Source organism: Clupea harengus, chromosome 17 (genome assembly GCF_900700415.2).
Source record: "Clupea harengus chromosome 17, Ch_v2.0.2, whole genome shotgun sequence".
Classification (NCBI taxonomy): domain Eukaryota; kingdom Metazoa; phylum Chordata; class Actinopteri; order Clupeiformes; family Clupeidae; genus Clupea; species Clupea harengus.
The window spans coordinates 8,353,737-8,375,889 of NC_045168.1; the positions used below are offsets into that span (position 1 = coordinate 8,353,737).

Consider the following 22,153-nt stretch of genomic DNA (forward strand, 5'->3'; position numbering starts at 1 on the left):
GGTATCTTGGCTGCCTGGCTCACTGGGGCCGGTAGCATCTGGGCCCATGCTGGGGGCATCTGCGCCTGGGGCATCTTGTCTGTCTCACTGGTGGCATCTTGGCGGTCTGGCTCACTGGAGCCGGTGGCATCTGCGCCTGGGGTATCTTGGCTACCTGGCTAATTGGGGGCATCTTGGCCATCTGGCTCACTGGGGCCTGGGGCATCTGGGCCCATGCTGGGGGCATCTTGGCCTGGGGCATCTTGGCTGCCTGGCTCACTGGGGCCGGTGGCATCTGGGCCCATGCTGGGGGCATCTGGGCCTGCACCTGGGGCATCTTGGCTGCCTGGCTCACTGGGGCCGGTAGCATCTGGGCCCATGCTGGGGGCATCTGCGCCTGGGGCATCTGGTCTGTCTGGCTCACTGGTGGCATCTTGGCCGTCTGGCTCACTGGGGCCGGTGGCATCTGTGCCTGGGGTATCTTGGCTGCCTGGCTCACTGGAGCTTGGGGCATCTGGGCCTGCACCTGGGGCATCTTGGCTGCCTGGCTCACTGGTGGCATCTTGGCAGTCTGGCTCACTGGGGGTGGTGGCATCTGCGCCTGGGGTATCTTGGCTGTCTGGCTCACTGGGGCTGGTGGCATCTGGGCCCATGCTGGGGGCATCTGCACCTGGTGTATCTTGGCTGTCTGGCTCACTGGTGGCATCTTGGCTGCCTGGCTCACTGGGGCCGGTGGAATCTGGGCCCATGCTGGGGGCATCTGGGCCTGCACCTGGGGCATCTTGGCTGCCTGGCTCACTGGGGCCGGTAGCATCTGGGCCCCTGCTGGGGGCATCTGCGCCTGGGGCATCTGGTCTGTCTGGCTCACTGGTGGCATCTTGGCCGTCTGGCTCACTGGGGCCGGTGGCATCTGCGCCTGGGGTATCTTGGCTGCCTGGCTCACTGGAGCTTGGGGCATCTGGGCCTGCACCTGGGGCATCTTGGCTGCCTGGCTCACTGGGGCCTGGGACATCTGGGCCCATGCTGGGGGCATCTGCACCTGGTGTATCTTGGCTGTCTGGCTCACTGGTGGCATCTTGGCTGCCTGGCTCACTGGGGCCGGTGGAATCTGGGCCCATGCTGGGGGCATCTGGGCCTGCACCTGGGGCATCTTGGCTGCCTGGCTCACTGGGGCCGGTAGCATCTGGGCCCCTGCTGGGGGCATCTGCGCCTGGGGCATCTGGTCTGTCTGGCTCACTGGTGGCATCTTGGCCGTCTGGCTCACTGGGGCCGGTGGCATCTGCGCCTGGGGTATCTTGGCTGCCTGGCTCACTGGAGCTTGGGGCATCTGGGCCTGCACCTGGGGCATCTTGGCTGCCTGGCTCACTGGTGGCATCTTGGCAGTCTTGCTCACTGGGGCTGGTAGCATCTGCGCCTGGGGTATCTTGGCCGTCTGGCTCACTGGGGCCGGGGGCATCTGGGCCTGCGCCTGGGACATCTTGGCTGCCTGGCTCACTGGGGCCTGGGACATCTGGGCCCATGCTGGGGGCATCTGCACCTGGGGCCTCTTGGCTGCCTGGCTCACTGGGGCCTGGGGCATCTGGGCCCATGCTGGGGGCATCTGCGCCTGGGGGCCTCTTGGCTGCCTGGCTCACTGGGGCTGGGGGCATCTGGGCCCATGCTGGGGGCATCTTGGCTGTCTGGCTCATTGGGGCCGGGGGCATCTGGGCCTGCACCTTGGGCATTTTGGCTGCCTGGCTCACTGGGGCATCTTGGCCGGTGCCTGGTGCACCTGGGCTGCCTGGCTCACTGGGGCCTGGGGCATCTCCTGAGCAGGGGTGAGGAGAGTCCACACTGGGTTTGCCTGGATTGAAGAAATGCCGTCTTGGCTCACCTGAGCAGAGGGCATCCAGACATGGCTTGCCTGGTTTGATGGCATCTGCATCTGGCTTGCTGGGTCATGAGGAAGCTCCTCTACTTAAAAATGTGTTTTCCTTAGAAGGTCCATTGTATCTTGGGACACCTTCACCTTCGTTCAGGGAGGGTACAGAGCCCATGCCAGGAGGGGTGGGCCTGACTCTAGAGTACCCAAAACTCTGGGGAACTACCAACCCTAGAACAAAACAAGGGCTTCAGTGAAAATATACTTTACATTTGATTTAACTTCAAAAAAGTACCAACTCATACCTTGTTGAAGTTGTTGACAGCCGATTTCACTTATGAAGTAAAGGCATATCCAAGGCAACCTGCAGAATACACTTTGTTTAGACCAAGTAACTGATAGAAAAAGATATACCTAAAGACAAACAATTGAATGTGTACCTGAACATCACACCAAGAGTCATAGTCAACATCAATAGTTTGAATGAAGACCCAAAAGTAGCACTCTCCTCACCACTGCTACAGCAAGACCCCAGCTTTGACAACCAGGCTCGTGTTTTATAGGCACAGCTCCTCTGTCTGAATCCTAATTAACCAACTGGATTCAGCTGATTGCAATTGCTGTGTGTGAGGTCAGGTATGAACTTCCATTACATATTGTAAGAAGTGTTGACATCACTGACAATATTCACTGCCACTTTGCCATTACAATACAAGAAGGAAAAGCAGCACTATTGTTTGGCTTAAATTAGCAGCACGTTTGTTGTAGTGAAACCTATTTATCAGTCTAATTCTCAGTCAGGCGTTGATGAGTTCATTACTTGCTTCAATTCACCATGTACCTCAGTTCTTGAAACGGTTGCGCTTATGACGGAGTGTAGACCCAAAACTCATTCTCAGCCCTGGCTTAATGACAGTATATGCAAATTGAGACAAATATTGAGCAGGACTGAATGCAAATGGAAAAATTATTTCTTATGATGTCACACAAGACTGCCCTATCAACTATCAGAATGCTTTCAAAAAATCTAGAAATTACTAGATTATGACTAGACATATTTTAATGTTCAATACTATAAAAAAGTATCTTAACCTTTCCAACTGCCCCTTCATCCCTGCTGTGGTGATTTAAAAAACAATGTGTTGGAAAAATTTATGGGATCTGATTGTCAATATCAGCTTCAGCCAATTCAGCCATTTTCAGCAATTCACTTAAATGACAAGACCAAAAATATCTTACAAAAACACACATAATGAGGTAGGTAAAAAGAGAAAATAAAGAATTACAATATATACTGTACATATATATATATTGTTGTTGTTTAAGGGTTATGTAGTGTTGTCCCTTGTGTTGAGCAGCTTGCACAACATCCTTCTCTCCATAACCAATTCCAGGGGCTCCAGTGCAGTCCCCAGCACAGAGCCAGCCTTCTTTATCATTTTGTTGAGTTTCTTAGAGTCTCTGCCACCATCCAGCCTATAGTAAAGAAACATCACTTAGACACTGCGGAGCTCAAGAACTAAAGGCCTATACCCAAACTCCCATTTTTGTCCAAACTTTTAGAGAAGGTTGTGGCCAAACACTCACTGCTGCATTGGAGAGACACAATGTCTATAATACATTTCTGTCTGGGTTTGGGATCCAAATTATATTTGAATGTCCTCTGATGCAGGTGATTGCTCCGTTAGTTCTTCTTGACCTCAGTTCAGCATTTGACACTGTAGATAATCAAATCCTTATTAAGAGGTTGTGTGACTGGGTGGGCATAGCCTTAGACAGGCTTACATATCATCTCACTGATAGAGGTTTCACTGTTTCTACTGGAGACTTTGTGTCTCCTCTCCTCTTTGTGTGATTCCTGTCCACTGTCACTGTGGTGTCCCACAGGGTTCGATTATTTTTCAGTTGCTGGGACAGATAATAATCTATAACTATAATAACAGATTATAATAACAGATTTAATACTGCATATCATTTATTTGCAGATGTTATACAACTCTACTTTTCATACAAAACCTATTGAGGCTTATAGGTCAACTAAGCTGCTCGATTGTCTAAATACTATCAGGGATTGGACGGCGGAAAAATAGTTTACAGCTTAATGCTGACAAGACAGAAGTTCTGATTGTTGCTCCTATACAATGTTATTCCCATAATCAATTCAATGAAATTGTCTCACGGTGCTTTACAGAACCCAGGGCCTAAACCCCTTTACAGCAAGGACATTGGCGACGGGCAAGAAAAAACTCCGTCTTAATCAGGAAGAAACCTCAAGCAGAACCCCGGCACATAAGGAGGGGCCCATCTGCTTGGAGTCGACCAGGTAGAGATAGAAAAAGAAGGGGGGAGGGGGGTCTGTGGCAGAAAGGGAGGGGAAACAATCAGGATGAGTTTCATACACAATACATGTATCAGGATGAGCATGCTAGCGTACATGTGGTAAATGTACACAATACAACATAACATGGTATATACATGATACTAGGGCTGAACGATTAATTGCATTTGCGATTAAATCGCGATATGATAGAACGCGATTTTCTAACCGCAACGTTCGCGATTAAAAAACGTGGTCTTTTTTTTTTTTTAAGATGGTACATTTTGCACACAGTGTTTAAAAAGTGCATGCCTAGTGTTTATACTTAAAATGACTTTTTTTAAATTACTTAAATGCACAGTGGCAAAGCCACCGATTTGTTGTTCTTGTTTCTGTAATGAGCAGTTAAATAAAAATGTAAAATGTGGGAAAGAATATTTGACACTAAATGTATCTAATATTGTGTTGGTCATATTTAAAACATTCATTACGTTTTGATGGGAAAAAAAGAGGATAAAAAAAAAATCGCATATTAAATCGCAATCGCAATATTTTGGTAAAAAATCGCAATTAGATTATTTTCCCAAATCGTTCAGCCCTACATGATACATACAGAATGAATAGAGGATAAGGTGGGGAGAGAGCATTCAAGTACTGGTTACTATTACAAGGGTAAGTAGAGTAATGGAACAGAAAACTACGTCAATGTCGGCAATTATTTACGTTGCAGGTAAATGGTGGCACACAGAGTATGGGATAGAATAAGTGCATGACAGTGTGGTGATCTAGCAAAGTATTGAGCCTCTACTCTGCTACCCATTCAAACCTGCACAATCTAGGGGTTGAATTTGAGCAGTCTTTGTCATTTGACACCCATGTAAAACAGCTGACCACATCCTGTTTTTTTCAAAATGTGGCTTTTGCATTGATAAAACATACAGTACCACAGATGTGTACTGCGTCTGACCTATCTGTGACATGGTAATAACCCTGTTACACAACTCCTTTTAACAATCTAAGCTTATTTAATTGGTATTTGATGGCTATGTACTGGTGCTCCTTATATACTTGAGTTAAAATCCTCTTTTCACAGTGGACACATCTCTGTGGATAGCCCTCGCCCAGTCAGGAAGTAAGATCAGTTAAGGACAATGCTTTTAGCTTTGCGCCAATGATTCATAACTCATTGCTATAAATACACAAGGTTTTGTCAGGCCAACTGGAGATATCCAGTCATTGGGGAGGAAATCGATACAAGAGTACTCTGACTGGCAACATGATCCCTTTCATAAGTGCTTTTCAATATTAAAGCGCTGAACTCAGCTGGTCAGTGATATTGGATGGAAAAAGCCCAGCTCTCAAATGTTTATTTTTCTTTGGCTTCTCCACTCCTCTGAGGGAATATAGTTGTGTATGTCATGAATAGTAATCTGCAAAAGAAGACTAAGACACCATGCCTGGCAGCAGTCTGTCACTGACCATTTGATGGCTGAGATACTTGTATATGATTATCATTTGTTGTTGCTGATCGAGGGAAACCAGTAAAATAGTGAGATAGTACTATAAGATACTAAGCTAGTGTTTTAATGAAACTGACCTATGTTGGCTTGAATGAACTACTGAACAGTAAAGCTATTTTCTTAGTAAATATCCCACACCTGACTTATTTTCATGTTGTAGCTCTCAATATCAAAAGGCCAGTGTCATGGCAAGGCAAGACTAGTCAACACATTTATGAGTGAGTAACTCACAGCCATATATGCAAAACCTAATGCCTTCAGGTTTTTAAAGACATCTCGAGACAGAACCAGGTTGGAATCCACCTATTGGAGATTGACATACGAGGGCGACATGAGAACTTCCAGTAGAGGTCACTCATTGTCTGGGATCTGCTCCATGTCAACCAAAATAAAAGAGAGGAGCCTGAACCTGGAGATCCCAAGCTGAAGGGATCCTGCAGTGAAGAGATTCCAAGCATTCCCGGGGGAAGGGGGGACTGGGGGAGGCTGCCTTGTGTTTAACTCACCACCACTGCAAAAGAGGCAAGTAACTTTTAATAATATTTCCTCTGTGCAGTAATACAAATAATACATTGAGCATTGTAGTTTGCTGTAATGTTCGTGCATAGTATTACTTATATATATGTGATAATATAATGTGAACTTGAGAAATATTCTACAACTAATTAGGATGTACTGATTTAAATAGAAGTATTTTCTTAAACTGGATGTGCTTTCTGTGTTTTTTCAGAATACATTTTTTGTAAATGAAATGTTCATGTACTCACATGAAATAAGTCCCCACTGACATTTTTCAAAAATGATTCAAGGATCTCTATCCCTGCCAAATTTAAGGGGAGAGCAGGTAGGGATGTGTTATTATCCCAGCTTGACATGTGGGCACCTATCTTGTCCATTGGTGAAATAATTGGGTTTACTTCTGTGAGTCTCTTTGGCCTGACAGACACACTACGCAAAAACAGGAAAATGACACATAATGGGCAGTTTCAGGCGAGAGGATGTCGGAAGAAAGGCCATGACAGGGGTAAAGACTGAACTGTTTTGTCTGAAAAGGCAAAAATTTGAATATAACATCCTGCCGTCATAACTCTTTTACTTTTTTGTCAGTTGTTTCTGCATTTGAAGGAATCTGTTAAGATAAAGATAAAACTACTATTAAGAGTTGGATAGGCAACAACAGCTATCATTTAGTAGGCTAGGTGATCGCTTTAAACAAAATATATTATCTTTCAATGTAAACATAAACTTGTCAGGCAATTTTCTGTGCGATTTATCTCCCAATCTTAAAAAGACGATTCTGGTTGGTCACATGCCATAGGGGCTCCCGAGGAAGCACCACTTGGGCTCGCTGTGTTTAAATCTCATATTTCCTGTTTAAGGGCTTCTGGATTTCCTCAGTTCCTGTCCTGTTAGCTCTTGGACCCTATCCCATTGTAACTGGCCAGTTTTTTTCTTTGCTCACATGGTAGCTTCTCCCTTTCTCCCACTCAAAGCCGTATCGAGGATTTGTCCACGGGACCCGTTGGAGAATGGAACACAATTTCAAAAATCAGTAGACTACACATTTACATTGGACGTTGGATTAAGGAATGCGGGCGAAATGAAGTTAATATGAGGACCGCTCTAATTACTTAGACACATTTTTGGATTTGCGGATACTGTGCATTAAGACTCTCGTCTATTAGGGTAAGTCAGTCAAAACCATTGCAAACACTTACATTTAGTATTTTATTACATGTGTAGCATGTGAGCTATGAGCGTCAATGTAACAGCAAAGTACATTGAGTTTGGGATCCTAAAGAACATAAGTGATTTGCAAGTAGGGGTCTTATTTCTAATGCACTCATACGTACAGAACAAGTTACTCTAAAGAAACCCTAACTTTAACGGTATTGTGCTTAGTCTTAAATTATTGTGAGATTTTACCTACACGAAAGGAAGGATACGCGCAACCACTTATTTGGTACTATCCTATCCCGTCGTCACAGCAAGCTGAATAGACGTCAGGCCATGTGATTTTTATTTATTTCATTTAGGTTACAAGGTGACTGTCTGTCATGAGATCCTCGGCGTCCCGCCTGTCAAGTTTTTCCTCAAAAGATTCTTTATGGAACCGGTAAGAGTGCCCTGAGTGTATGTGGCTTACGGCAGTAGTCAAGCCTACAGTTGTCCAAAGTTACAAAAAGGATGAGCCTGATAACGCTGTTTAAAGTTTGATATGTAACTGTAGCTGTTGACACATGTATTAAATGCATAGTGGCCTACATTGGTGATTTAAATGATCCTTTCTGTAATTAACAATACATTCACAAGACAAGGAAACTGTTCCTACCGAGAGAGATTGCATTTCAGGGTTCTGCCTGTAGGACACGCACTTGTTACATGACAGAATTACAGACACTCTCGATACAGTGTAAGGGCCTAATTCAGCAGCTGTGGCAAATACAACTGAACTGAACAAATAACTTGACAAAAAATGGCTAAAGACCACGCGAATTATGCATGTGCAACCACTTTTTTCTTTTTGAAAATATTACGATGTCATATTATTTTCTCATTTAAAGCCATTGAGGAAAAACTTACGAAAAGAGTAATATAGACCTATAGATTAACGGTAGTGAAATGCATTGCATGTTGGGTCGGTAACTCTTCTTTGTGATCAGCAGTCTTATTCATCAGGTTCTGTTAGAGACTGATATGTTATACTGACATGATCAGCAATTGAAACATATATTAATGACCAATTTGGCTTCTACCCAAACCCGGCCCGCTTTCAAGCCCCAGTTGGTTACCACTAGTGACTGCCCGCTCTCTATGGCTGTAGCAAATGCACAAGATCCGAAGCATGCGCAGAGTTCTTCCTTGTTTGTCTCCGTCATTGTGGGTGGGTGAGTTTCCACAGAGTGGTAGAGAGAGGGAGAGTGTGAGCAAATGTCAGACACAGCGTTGCGTATTTAAAAGAGAAATAGAGAGAGCTAAGTAGAACTGTAAAATATTAAAGATCATCGTAAATAGGTTATAGTAGAAGGATTTCCACCATCAGAAAACGTCCAAGTGTCGGACTTTACCATCGCTAGGAAAACGTTATGAGGGCATCCGCTATTCCATTTTACAGCATGCATTGGAATCGTTGGGATAATATTTAAACATTTGTGATTGAACTAAGTCAGAGTAAAGGGACCCAAACGTTTGGGAAGGGTGAGCCCGTCATCCCTTCCTCTAGGGAAACGTTGAGCCTGAGGAGTTGAACTCGCGAAGTATTTCAAGAGAATCGACAACGCTGTAGCATACTGAAAGCTGTTTTCGCCAACTGCTGCCTCGCTGCGTGTTTAAAGCATAGGGCATACCGTTAGATATTGCGTCATAGTCATCCCTTTTCATGCTTTCGGTTCTTTGAGTACAAATTTTCATTTTTTCTGTCTGGACAATACCTAACTGCAGGATGCCGGATCAGATATCGGTATCCGAGTTTCTCTCCGAGACGACGGAGGATTACAACTCCCCTACGACATCCAGTTTCACTACACGGTTGCAGAGCTGCAGGAACACGGTCGGCGTTTTGGAGGAGGTAAGGCCACAGGCTGTGAACAAAGTAGCATATAAACTTGTTTTCTTCGAGAACACACGGGTAGCCTATGTTGGCAAAGTAGCACTACCTTCACCAAGACCACGGGTGATGACCAATTTCTCCCAACGTGTGGCAGTCAGGCAGTCACGGAATTAGGCGAAAATGTCGCACATGGGCAGCCTCCATCTACAGTGTTGGTCATCTGGCTTTTGAACATGCTGCCAATGTTCAGCAGTCAGGAGAGTCCATAGCACAGCAAAGACCAGTTGAACTGTATGGGATGATTTAGATTAGAGAAATTAATATAGACTTGTGGGCTTTTCCTTGTGGCAGAGGTGTTCTTTATCATAGGCCTGTGCTTCCAATAAACTAACACACCTGGATTCTCAGTTAACCTTTTTTTTCTAGATGGAAGCTGTTGTTATCCCCCAAAATATGTCCATGAGCCAGTGGATTACACCAAGGTCATAATATGTCCAAGATATATATTTTGTGTCAGTCGTCATTCTTGTGATAATCAGTATCAGAGCGATATGTACACTCTGGCACTGGTTGTTACTTTGGAGGACTTTGTTTACACTCGTGTGACAGTGTTGCGATCTGAAGGCTTGGTTCAGCCAGGTCACTACCTCGAATGACGCGTTCACAGGGCTGAAGTAAAGAGGGATTATCTTAATTGTGGCTGAATCTTCCAGGCCGGGTTAAACCTGGGTTCTTAAGGTAGTAGTAGAGTCAGTCATCTTTTGACTGAGTACATCAGTTCAGAAAGGCGTCATAGTGATGTTAAATCTTCTATCAAGGCAGCCTACTGCAGCTCATCACTCGGCTAAAATATTTACTCATTGATAGTTTAGGATGGCTTCCCATTGTGATATTCAGCATCAAGAATGTGCGAGCATGGCGTAGGCTACATTTCCTAGTGCTACTCGAATGAGATGCTGCATGCATTTAAATGCGTCTCATTTGAAAACATGCACCTCTTACATCAACCCTTAGCCTCGTGCCAGCCGCGCAATGGTGTTATATAACTTGGTAGGATCAGTATAGCTGCTCAGTCTACACTCTCTCAGTTTGGCATCAAAAAGCAGTCACTGCTTTACAATGCAAGGTCAGGGTCATAGGATTATTCCTGACAGGGACAACGTGAGTGGATGGTGCATCTGCAGTACTCTGTCCCCGTAGAATAGGGCTGCGTGTCAAAGGCAGCAAATGCCATTGTTTTATGTCTTAGTAATGAAGTCAAGATCACAAACGAAACAATTCTTTTTTGATTGCTTGGTAAAGCAGCAGTAAGGACTTTTGGTCTAAAACTAGCTAATAACCCAAAAGACATGCAGGAAGCTTGCAAACACCACCAACAGTCAAGGTTTTTTCATGACACAGAATGTCATAGTATCCTGGATGACTAGTGGGAATGATGGGTGTGTCTATCTGTCCTTCACATGACCATATACCATTAAAATGAATTTGAAGATGATTGAAAAAGTAGTTGCCTTTAAAAACATACCTGGCAAACTGTTGCATAGTGCTGCGTGGAAAAAACAATACAGCATCCATTCCTACTGTACATCTGGGCTAGCAGGATTCTACCATGTGTGCATTAACTCACTGTCTGACACTAGCTGTCCATATGTGTTAGTTCACCCTTATGTCATATGTTGAGACAGTCTGATATAGAGTCTATTGCTATTGTCTAAGATTAGTGTGTTTAAGGATATGATTTGTTTTTTTGTGGAAACATAGCATGTGTGTTTTGTAGTGTATTATTTTCATGTCATACATCCACAGTGTAACCATGTTATTGCAAGAGTCACATTTGCTTTGTTTTGCTCTGGAATTCCTAAATAGCTTGCCCATATGGCAGTGGTCCTCATCTCTAAGTATTCTGTGAATGTGTGTGTGTGTGTGTGTGTGTGTGTGTGGATGTGTCTATGTGTGTATCTGTGTGGATGTGTCTGTGTGTATGTCTGTGTGTATCTGTGTCTGTGTGTATCTGTGTCTCTGTGTGTGTGTGTGTGTGTGTGTGTGTGTGTGTGTGTGTGTGTGTGTGTGTGTGTGTGTGTGGATGTGTCTGTGTGTACATCCTCCTCTTGTGTCGTAATGCAGAGATGAGCGTGAGTCTTGCTCATGCTGCTCTGGTGTTGCTGGGCAGAGGGGGGAGGGGGTGTGCTGAGTGCTTACAGCTTGCAGTAACACACACACACACTCACATTCACTCACACACTCGACGCACGCTCCATTACGTAACATGCAGCTTCAACAGCTCCAGAGAGGACTGCCAAGCCCAAGCTTGGAGCTGACTGTCTGCATCAGGGAGAGAAGGAAGGAGAGAGAGAAAGAAAGAAAGAAATAGAAGTGGAGGAGCGAGCAGGGAGTCAGAGTCATGAATATGGTGTGTGATTGTGTGTGAGTGGTTAGGGGGGTCCTGGAGTAGCCAAGCCTCTGCAGTCACTGACAGCAGGGCATCCTGATTTAGCACGGTTTCCGCTCCGCACGGGGCATCAGCAAAAACACACCAATGCCCGGACAACCCCTCGCATATCCCAGACAGGGCCAATGAATCATAGCTTGCTGTTCCCGGTTTCCTTTCTGTTGCTGTTGTTTTGGCACAGGAGGCCTACTCACACACTCATGTGTGCACACACACACACACACACACACACACACACACACCCATGTATAAGCATGCATGCCTGAGTGGAGTGCATGTGTATAACCACACTCACCCACGGATGCAGAGGAATACTCAAGCCTACATTTAAACATGGTCAGCAGAGGCATGCTCAGAAGCATTCTTATGCCAGAGCACACAAATACATGCATTTACACAAAGACCAATATAGTCTTACTCATTTGCGTGCCATCGTTTTCTGCCACTCTCTCTCTCTCACACACACACACACACACACACACACACACACACACACACACACACACAGCATCACCACGTCACCTAAGACGGAGTCAGTGCGCCAGACGTAAGCGAAGATGGCTGGTTGGATAAGGTCATGTCATGTAGCCTGATGCAGACTTTGTCTGCGCTGCCGTGTATCACACGTCGGAGATTTAGGTCAGTGAAATCTGGCTGTCCGCCTTTAAGCCAAGAAGAGCCAGTAGTTTTGCGACCACAAGTAGCTATTTACGAAAAGTCCGATAGATTGATATTTACTTAAATGATGAGTCTTCCTCCCGTTGTCGCTTAGTGGTCTCTTAGTTGAGTTACCTCTCCAGGCTCAGGGCTATACCACTACCAGAGGTCAGGTTAAACTTGTGGCCGCTCCATCCTAAGACGTGTGTGTGTGTGTATGTGTGTGTGTCCATCCTTAGATGTGTGTGTGTGTGTGTGTAAACTGCTCCTCTTCGGGTTTTCACTTTTCTCTGTCAGTAGGACCTGAGATCAGTCGGAACTTTCCAAAACTTCCAACTTTTGATGACCAGGTGGCTCTCTATCTATTCTCTCTCTGTGAGGGACTAATTTATGTTTCCATGACTTCTTGCCATAAGGCATGTTTATATGCCTAAAAGTGAGTTTGATCAGTAAGCTACACACACACACACACACAAACACACGCTCACACACACACGCTCACACACACACGCTCACACACATACACATACCTCTCCCCGATCTCCATCTGTCTTATTTTAGTTCAGTCATTTCCCTGTGTGTGTTGACGGGGTAAATTATGCAAGAGTACAGGACTAAATATTTAATGGTGTAACCCGAAGGGGCACGTTCTCGCCTGCGGGCCAGCCAACAGCCCGGAATCACCTGAGGTTGTCACGGTGACGCACCAACACCAGAAAGTTCTGGAATTTGCCTCTCTCCATTCGACACCAGTGTCCTGGGGAGATCTGTTCATCTGCGTCAGATTAAAGCATGAATGCCTTTTCTCGGTGACGCATTCTGCAGTGGGTATCGGCTCGATGCTCATGTGCTGCCCTGCCCGTTGTGGGACTGCATTGGGGTAGGTTTGCTGTGCCAGCGAGGGAGTCCATTCCCACTCCTTTCAGTCTGGTGAGGGGGTGTCCGGTGAACCCTCCCTGGGGAAAAAGTGTCACTGCTGCCCATTCAGTTGCAGTGGAATCGAATTGCTGAGCACAATGTTGCTTTCAGCTGAAATATTTTACTGTGGAAATAGTACTCCGCAAACTCAGATGTCTTCTCTAAGTTATTTGATAACTTGAGGTAATTTAAACAGTTGTACTCTATGGACATTGATACAAATAGTCCTATGCCATTATGAACTTATAATTATTCAGCACCAAGGCAGTCAGACCTGACTCTGCTATGCGGTTTGTAGGGATAACAGTGTGGGATCAGCTCAATCTTGATTGAGATAGTTTGGAAAATAATTTCCTCGGCTCACTAACTCCTCTTGTGCTGGTGTTGTGTCTGTGGCAGACGCCATCCCCCTCCTTACACAGACACACACCCACCGCCATAGCGTAAACTGGGTTGGCTGTTTATCTCCGGCTAAGTGTGGCGTGTAACAATGAGCACTAAGATGGGAAGATATGGCGGCCTAAATATAGCCACCCTAGTCGACGGGGTCCTCTCGACTAACAGGAAGTGATGTCATACAAATTCAGAATTTGCAGTCAGAGCTTCAGACAGGTTCTCTGATAGAGACTGTATGCTAGCTAGCTTCTAATGGCTCTCAACATTGAGAATACCTCATCTGAATGTCACAAAATGCATAAGAGGCCATGCTTATTAAAGCTGAGGCACCAGGATGGTTCCCTGGATGTTTAGGGCTATTTGTTGAGGGACCAGTTTAGGCTAGTCTGTGTTGAAATTGTTCGAAGGATTGTTAAGTTTAGTCTCTGTTCAGGGATCCTGTATAACTGACATGAAAGCAACCCGGCTATAGTTAGGAAAGCATTGTCAAGTTTGTGTGTGAGAGATGTCTGCAGTTATTAAACAGCAGGCCTGTTTGGGGGTGGAGATCACCACATGGTTTTGTAAGGGCCGCTACTTCCTGAATCTGAAGAAATCCCAGAGGAAGTGAGTGTGTTGAAATGTTGTGAGTACACGTTTCTGTCTTTTGAAAAGGTCGTCTCCCGGAAAACGCTCTTCTTTTGTTATTTATCATGAAAATGTACTGATGTAATGATAATATATTCATAAAACCCTCCCCTAAATATACATTCCCGTGGTCTCAACATGAAAATAGCACTCGGAACGCAACATCATCCATCACACCAAGTGTTTAAATGTCTGGACACCAAAAGCATCAGCATCCCGTTTTGCAGGAAGTAGCAGACTTCCCCTCTGTGAATGTTATTCAGAGGGGTAGCAGTGAATAGTGTGTGTGTGTGTGTGTGTGTGTGTGTGTGTGTGTGTGTGTGTGTGTGTGTGTGTGTGTGTGTGTGTGTGTGTGTGTGTGTGTGTGTGTGTGTGTGTGTGTGTGTGTGTGTGTGTGTGTGTGTGTGTGTGTCCTCCCCCAGCCTCCTGCGTTGCGTAACAGCTTGGAGAGGGGAGAGCCCACAACCTGGATGCTGCTGTGCTCCGTGTTCTGGTCCGCACCTCCTTCAACAGTGCCAGGGAGCCCCTTGGAGAGAGATTATTTTTTAATTAAGACAGGGTTCTAACAAGCTCACGTTGGCACGCATGTGGTTATGCTGGGGGATGACACACTCACACGCGCTAGTGAGCTGAGGGATGCTAATTACTCTGCTGTCCTCCCAACACACTCATTTCAGGTGTGAATGTAGCCATTAACATTTTTAGCACTCACGTTGTGGCTCTTGTGGGGGATGACGTGTGTGTTTGTGTGCCTGAGTTTGGTGCTATTATGGGTTTCAGTTTAATTTAGGACTTGTCTCCTGTAATTCCATCAAACTAAATCGTATTGTTCCATATAATGCATTCATGTTTGTTTTTAAAGGATGTGCTGAAATCTTTCAGTGCACAAATCAAATGAACTTGTTTTTATAATACCATATTGGGTCTGTCAGATATTTGCTAGTGGGGGGGGGATGATATGAACACTGCTGAGGATGGGGCTCTAGGGAAGAGTTTCAAATGAGAGACGATGCCAGAGAGAGGGAGCGGTTATGTCCGATGGCCATCGGATGACATCACTGTCACCCCAGGGGCACCTGGGATGTGTTGTACAGTGCTGTGGAAGGGGGCAGCGAGGTGAACTCTCAGTGCTGCAGGCCTTGTATAAAAGCCCCACACGTCATGGCGGCGAGCAGATGTGATCAGTATGATTGTAAATAAGGAAAAGAAAAGCGTCCTTCCCGGTTTCAAAACTACATATGGTATCTTTAAGGTCCTGCCCCTGACAAAGTATGCTACCGTCTCCTCCCTTTTCACTCTTTCATTCTACTCTTGCCCACTTCCTTAACTTCATTTCCCTTCATTTTTTCTCTTCATTGTTTGCTTATCCTCTCCCTCGCTCCTTCTTTATCTCTCTCTCTCTCTCTCTCTTTCCTTCCCTCTCTCTCTCAACACTTCCCCACCCAATGGTTCAGGCTGCCAATGGAGAGGTTTGCATGGTCACTGGCTGGATCTTTGGCTCAGAGTGTGTGTGTGTGTGTGTGTGTGTGTGTGTGTGTGGGGGGGGGGGGGTTCCTCCAGCTGTCTGGGGCTGTGCCTCTTGAGCGTTCCCTGCCAGTGCACCAGGGCTAGGGTAGGCTGAGCTGTTGGAGCGCACGTCCTGTCCAGTCCCATCCATAAGGCCATGTCAAGATCAACTCCAACTCACACTCCTGTGTGTGTGTGTGGTTGATAGGCTGACACATGTTTGTGTGTGTGTGTGTGTGAGTATGAATGGTATTGTGAATTACCCAGTCTGTGTGTGTGTATATTGATTCATGAGATGGATTTGTTGCCTAGTTTCTGGTCTCATGTTATTTTACATACAGTACTTACTCTTTTTTTCTGACTTACATGAACATTTTTTTGTCAATTGTAGTTTAGCCAAAGTTTAGCTTGGCTTTGTAATGTTTACATTCCCAATCAGGTCATTGTGATTGTGTGTTTTCTGTTCTGCATACTCATCACTGCTGTCTGTTTCCTTCCCACAATCTCATGGTATGAAGTTGTCAATGCCTGTTGGGTTGATGTAGCTTGGCAGCCTGAGGTGCAGCAGAAGTCCAAATATATTATCCTTTGAAGATTGGTTGGACATGCATACAGGGACTCATACAGAAAATTCAGAGTCCATTTTGGCTCAGCTCTCCTTGCCTGTCTCTTCTTCTTTTCCTTCCTCCGTGGTGGAATCTCGGCAGCGCTCTGCCGGTGACTCAGACTCTCTGCCGCAGTCGCCCCACAGATGGTCATCTTCGTCATCTTTTTTTCCCCTTTCTCTCTCTCTTTCCCTCCCTCCCTCCCTTCTTCTTTTGGGGGTTCTCTCCCCCACCTCTCTGCATTACGCCAGCCCCGTCGCCGGGGAAACGGGCTGGAACTCAAACAAAAACTCCCCGGTCTGGTTGTCATAGCGCCACACACACATACTTCAGCGCGGCTTTGCTGAGACGCTGGTGGAGTTCTTCTCGCCTGCCTCAGCCTCCTGACAGGGAGAACAGCAGCCAGCCCCCGCAAGCGGTGCATGATGCATGACTCAGAGATCAATGTCAGGGGATGGAAGGGGGAGGGGGGGTAGATGGGATCACTGCCTGAGGGGATAGAAAATGGAATGACTTTGGCTTCGTGTAGTTGTGTCGTGTCGTGATCACCTGCGAAACCTACTGAGAAAGTTCCCCTCATCCTTTTGTTGGGTTGCCAGTTGAGATTTTACTGTGAAAATGAGAAGGTGCTTTGAGTTCTGGTGCCGACGGATACCAGAGACCTTGTTGGCGAGACGAGTGTGCAGCTCTCAGACTCGAAGACGATGGCTCTCCTGGGCTGAGGCAGGCGCTTTGTCATCGAACTTGAGTCATTTTGGCAAATGGAAGCAGTCCTGTCACCCGTTCGGAAGGGTGTAGCAGAACAGTACGGAAACACACGACAACTTTGGTTTAAAATGTGGGCAATTCTCTCCAGGCCAAAGGCAAAGTTGCTGTCAGTGTTGTTTTCTGCTGCCTGTGTGGCACATAGATGAACAGAACCAGTTGTATGACTTTTAACACTTGTAGTGTTATCTTCTGCAGTATCATGTATGCAGTGTACATGGAGCTCCCTCTCCACTGACCATAAGGTGGTCTTAAATAATGCAGATGCTCACAAGATCACTGTTCACCAATGATCCATTATTTATAGCATATATAGATGAAAGGTTCCCTGCTAAACTGCCTTAATGGCTTCTGTCATAGCTATGTGGGACCAGAGTAAAATGATAGGAGTAATAGGCCTTTTTTTCATAGCTGTTTATTGCTATATATTTAAATCAGAGAGTTGATAAGTTGTGCTGTGTTTGCATCAGTGGTCAGTGGAGAGTGGTTCTGGCAGCTGGGGATGGCTGGATGATGTCTCCATGATGTCCTATTTTCACACCTTGGGCCTTAATGCTTATTCAGTGGAATGGCCCCACTCACCCTGCTTGTGCAAGTGATTTACGAATGTTTCTACTTCTGCTGCGGAGGTGTTTAAAGAAGACACACACACACACACAAACACACACACACCTCATGGTGGGGGAAATGGGATCGGCAAACGTTGACATGACTCATTCTCGGAACGTGAGTCGACTGAATTATTGAGGCTATGAGACTCCTGTCTCCTCTCTCTCTCTCTCCCTCACTACCCCCCCCCCTCTCTCCATCTCCCTCATGTCGCTCTTCTCCCCTTTCCCCTCCATTGCCCACACACTGCATGTTTTCAAACTTTGGATGACGAGGCAGTGGTGGACGGGGCTATTTTCAGCGGTCTTACCTAACCAGCTGAGGCTTGCGGCTGGGGACAGATGTGAAGAGTTGAATTATTGATGAGTTTTCTGTGCGTGTTTCGCCATAAGACCCCCGTGACACTGGAAGGATGACGGGAGTTGTAATGAAACGTGTAGCTGCATATGCGTGTGGGTATGGACATTTTTTTGTGTTGTGTCCACTGACCACATCAACCACTTCTGTTTCTCTGTGTGCAGTCAGACATGGTGGTCAACGGCTGCTGATTGTGACCGTCAGAAGAATAATTACGCAATCACAATCACATTGAGAGACAACCTCATGATGACGCGTGTCCTCCAGGTCTTCAGACCACATTTCATAACATATGATGCAGGGCTTTAATGAGCGCCTATACACACTTGATTGGGATGCCAGTGGTGACAGCTGAACAATAGGTCTGTGCTCACAGCTCAATTAGCCAGCCTCCTAACGTCCTTCATGATAACGACTAGGGCTGAACGATTTGGGAAAATAATCTAATTGCGATTTTTTACCAAAATATTGCGATTGCGATTCGATATGCGATTTTTTTTGTATCCTCTTTTTTTCCCCAACAAAACGTAATGAATGATTTAAATATGACCAACACAATATTAGATACATTTAGTGTAAAATATTCTTTCCCACATTTTACATTTTTATTTAACTGCTCATTACAGAAACAAGAACAACAAATCGGTGGCTTTGCCACTGTGCATTTAAGTAATTTAAAAAAAGTTATTTTAAGTATAAACACTATGCATGCACTTTTTAAACACTGTGTGCAAAATGTACCATCTTAAAAAAAAAAAAAAAAATATTTAAATTTTTTTTTTTTTTTTTTGTGACAACGTTTTTTAATCGCGAACGTTGCGGTTAGAAAATCGCGTTCTATCATATCGCGATTAAATCGCAAATGCAATTAATCGTTCAGCCCTAATAACGACTTAAAAGAATGTTAGCAGGACTGGGCCACTTCCAGAACAGCTGGAATGTTCTAAAGAATAACCTGATACACCTTAGCCTTTGCTTTTGGACCCATGGCATGGAAGTGCTAGAGTTCCCCTTGCCAGTCATGGGATGTGTTTATTCTTGGTAAGGGTTTTGGGTACACAGTACACACACAGCACACACTTAGTGTCTCTCACACACACACACACACACACACACACACACATCCTCTCTGACTAATGTAGTTGCTGAATTCAAGGGAAGCAAGTAAGACTGTGAGTCAGTTTCCAGATCGAAAAATAGCTACACCATGAATTCATTGAATCCCCCCTTCACCACTCTTGTCTCATCACACACCCCTGATGCTACTCAGATGCGATGCAGACCCGGTGTGGCCGTTTCCCCTACGCCGACGGTTCTGTCTCCAATGGGAACAGCAGGGGGGTGACGGCAGCAGTCTGGGTTTGCTGCCTGTACTGTAAGCTCGTCAGAGCTAGCCTCCCGTCTTTAATCACCATCATCAGAGAGGGAGGGTTTCTAAGAGGAAGTCTGGGTGAGGAAAAGCAGGATTAATAGGAAGATGGCATCTGGCACAAGGATAGAGGCAGAGTATGAGAAAAAAAAGCCAGGGTTGTGTGCATGATGGAAGGAGGAGGGAAGGAGCTGTGGAGAGGGAGAAGGAAGAAGGAGAAGGAGAGAGAGAGGGAGGGAAGAAAGAGAGGGAGAGACTGACTGCTATTGATGGATGGAAGGAGGGAGGAAAAGTTGAGGATTTTTGCACTGATGCGCTTAAGCTGCGGCCATGTCCAGCCCTGGACAGATGTGGACACCTCCCTCTCAACACACACACACACACACACACACACACACACACACACACACACACACACACACACACACACACACACACACACACACACACACACACACACACTATACACACAGTCTCACATATTCTCATCCTTCCTCTACAGACGTCCCCAGCTTTGTGAGCTTTAAGGAGAGAGAGAGTGTGTGTATGTATGTGTGTGTGTCTGTCTGTTTGTGTGTGTGTCTGTGTGTGTGTGTAGTGGCGAGGCAGAGAGTGAGATCCTCACTGCTGGGCTAAGCCTTGAGGCTGACTCTAATCCCTCCCATCCGCTAATAGCACTGGGTGCCGATACAGGATACACAGCTGCACAGCGGTGTGTGTGTGTGTGTGTGTGAGAGAGAGAGAAGGGCTCGGGCGACAGCTGTGGGCATACTTGGGAGGGGTATTTCTGATCTGCCATACCGACCTGGCAACATAAAAAAAAACCAGCCAAGCAAATTTGAAAACAACAACAACAGCAACAACAGACAAAGCCCTCTTAACCCCTTAGTGACTTACCTCATGGGGCGTAATTCAGAACATTGTTTAATACAATTTGTGTTTAAATGGGGGTTTTGAGAGTAAATTAATATAACTCTGTATATTGGAGACATCTGAAGTAGTCTGCACAGCTGGAAGATCAATGAGGATCCTGCCATCCTTTCTGCCCAACAAGAGGCTCCTCTCTGGGGCTCGCCGTCAGACAAACAGCCCTCAGCTAACCTGGTGCCGGTGCTGCTGCTGTCTGCCCTGCAGCTTGGCTCACTTCCTTGAGATGATTTCTGAGACTTTGTCATGGGAATTACTGACTATAAACTCCTTCAGTGTTTCCCACATTGAAGTGTAAGGGAGATGCCTTTTGCATAAAGTGAAATAGTCGAATGGTTGGTCAAGTACTGACACAACAACGGTATGGGTATGGGTCGGTATTTTATCAAAGTGGCCTTATAACATAAGCAACTGGGCTATTGATTGTGGCATTTCAATTTGTAGTTTTTGCCTTATCCGTGTGCTTTTATAGTCACCTTTTTATTTTGTGGCTTTGCTTGAACAAAGACCACCACAAATTGTTGGGATGTGACCAATCAGGCTGACCAAGAAGGGTAGGATCATTGCTATGTTTTTGGGTTTGGTCCATAAGGCTTATTAAACAAAAATAATGAATTTTCTGTGCACCTGACTATGATGTTATTGTTTTAATCAGACACACTGGAGAAGGGCTCTGCCTGGACCGTCCGTGAGGCACATTAATCCATGCGCAGATTAATTGTTCTCAGTTTGAGTTGTGACCCATTTAGGACGCTGTTGTTTTGCCACGTGGCTAGGATTGATCATGCCAGCTTGCCCAGGAGATGCCAAAGAGAGGACAGGGAGGACTAGGGTGGATGCTTCTGTCACTTTCATCACATAAGCTCTTGCGCTGCAAGCTCTAACATGCAGCTCTACTCTTTCTCACTTTTTCTTACACTTTTTTCCATTCACTCTTCCACTCATCCCCTACACTCTTTTCCCTTCCTCCTCTTTCCCCCCCCCCTTTCCTCTCCTCCTCTTTCTCTCTCCTCTACCCCCTCCCCCTTTCTTGTCCTCCGGGCTCTGTTGTGGCTGAGCAGTGAAGCTGGCTGCTCTCTGGGCTCAGGGCGTAAACAGTGTCGGCTGCTGTTAGCTCTCCACTCGGCAAGCGAGCGGATGAGCGAGCAAGGGAGGGAGGGGGTTGGGAGGGAAGAGAGGGGGGTCAGGGTGGAGGGGCGTCAAGCCCGGGGGTCTGTCTGTGGCAGCCAGCCGCCAGATTTAGCCTTTTCTTCCTCCCCCAGTGCCCCGGGAGTGGGAGTGAGGCTCGGCCCAGGAGGGTGGTGGAGGTGGCCTCAGCTGCGTTGTTACACAAGCTGGCTCAGCTCAGCTCAGCGCGTCTCGCCCTGCGCAGCTCATCGACACAAGAGGTCTCACGCCAGCCTGCGAGGTCAGCCAGGCCCTCGGGAGTTGGCCCAACCTGGCTCCCCACATGCGATATTCAGGAGGTGCATCTTCGTCTCCTTCCCTGTTTTTCCCTCTTGGGATTGATCCGAATGCACCTAAAGTCACTGCTCTGTGAAACCTCTCTAGGTTTCCCCTTCACTGATCTTAAAAAAGAGCCTAGGCTGGCAGTTTGTTACTGTGTAGCAGATAGCAGTCTGAGAGCTTGCTGGTTAGCCATCGCCAGTTCCGTTTATTTAGGTCAGTGGGGGAGGTGGGTCTACATTGCAGAGCACTGGCTGCAGGATTTTTTGGCTCCAGACCTATTCATGTAAAGGCT

At 46.1% G+C, this 22,153-nt stretch overlaps 2 protein-coding genes across 13 annotated transcripts in view; one reads left to right on the forward strand and one right to left on the reverse strand.

The window, feature by feature from the left end:
- Nucleotides 1-19: 19 nt before the first annotated feature.
- LOC116224436 (basic proline-rich protein-like) lies at nt 20-2,358 on the reverse strand. 3 transcript variants are annotated; one of them, XM_031584161.1, is made up of 4 exons: nt 2,281-2,358; nt 2,146-2,204; nt 308-2,071; nt 61-232 (listed from the first exon to the last, which is right to left on the reverse strand). In XM_031584161.1, exons 3-4 carry the CDS (start codon nt 1,701-1,703, stop codon nt 159-161), a joined length of 1,470 nt encoding a protein of 489 aa, XP_031440021.1. In that variant the 5' UTR covers nt 1,704-2,071; nt 2,146-2,204; nt 2,281-2,358; the 3' UTR covers nt 61-158. The 3 variants fall into 3 exon arrangements, with proteins under 3 accessions (XP_031440020.1, XP_031440021.1, XP_031440018.1); XM_031584158.1 differs by having other exon boundaries at nt 61-2,071; XM_031584160.2 differs by lacking the exons at nt 2,146-2,204; nt 2,281-2,358 and having other exon boundaries at nt 20-232; nt 308-1,614.
- A 4,787-nt stretch (nt 2,359-7,145) lies between these two features.
- Nucleotides 7,146-22,153, forward strand: part of asap1b (ArfGAP with SH3 domain, ankyrin repeat and PH domain 1b) — a 64,032-nt gene continuing 49,024 nt past the window's right edge. For 5 of the 10 annotated variants that reach the window (XM_031584146.1, XM_031584142.1, XM_031584148.1 and 2 more), the window contains exons 1-2: nt 8,399-8,565; nt 9,119-9,245. In XM_031584146.1, coding sequence (XP_031440006.1) covers nt 8,414-8,565; nt 9,119-9,245 — 279 coding nt within the window. In that variant the 5' untranslated portion in view covers nt 8,399-8,413. Of the gene's footprint in view, nt 7,364-7,713; nt 7,794-8,398; nt 8,566-9,118; nt 9,246-22,153 lie in introns of those variants that run through there. The other 5 variants (XM_031584145.2, XM_031584144.2, XM_031584151.2 and 2 more) reach the window with 5 other exon arrangements.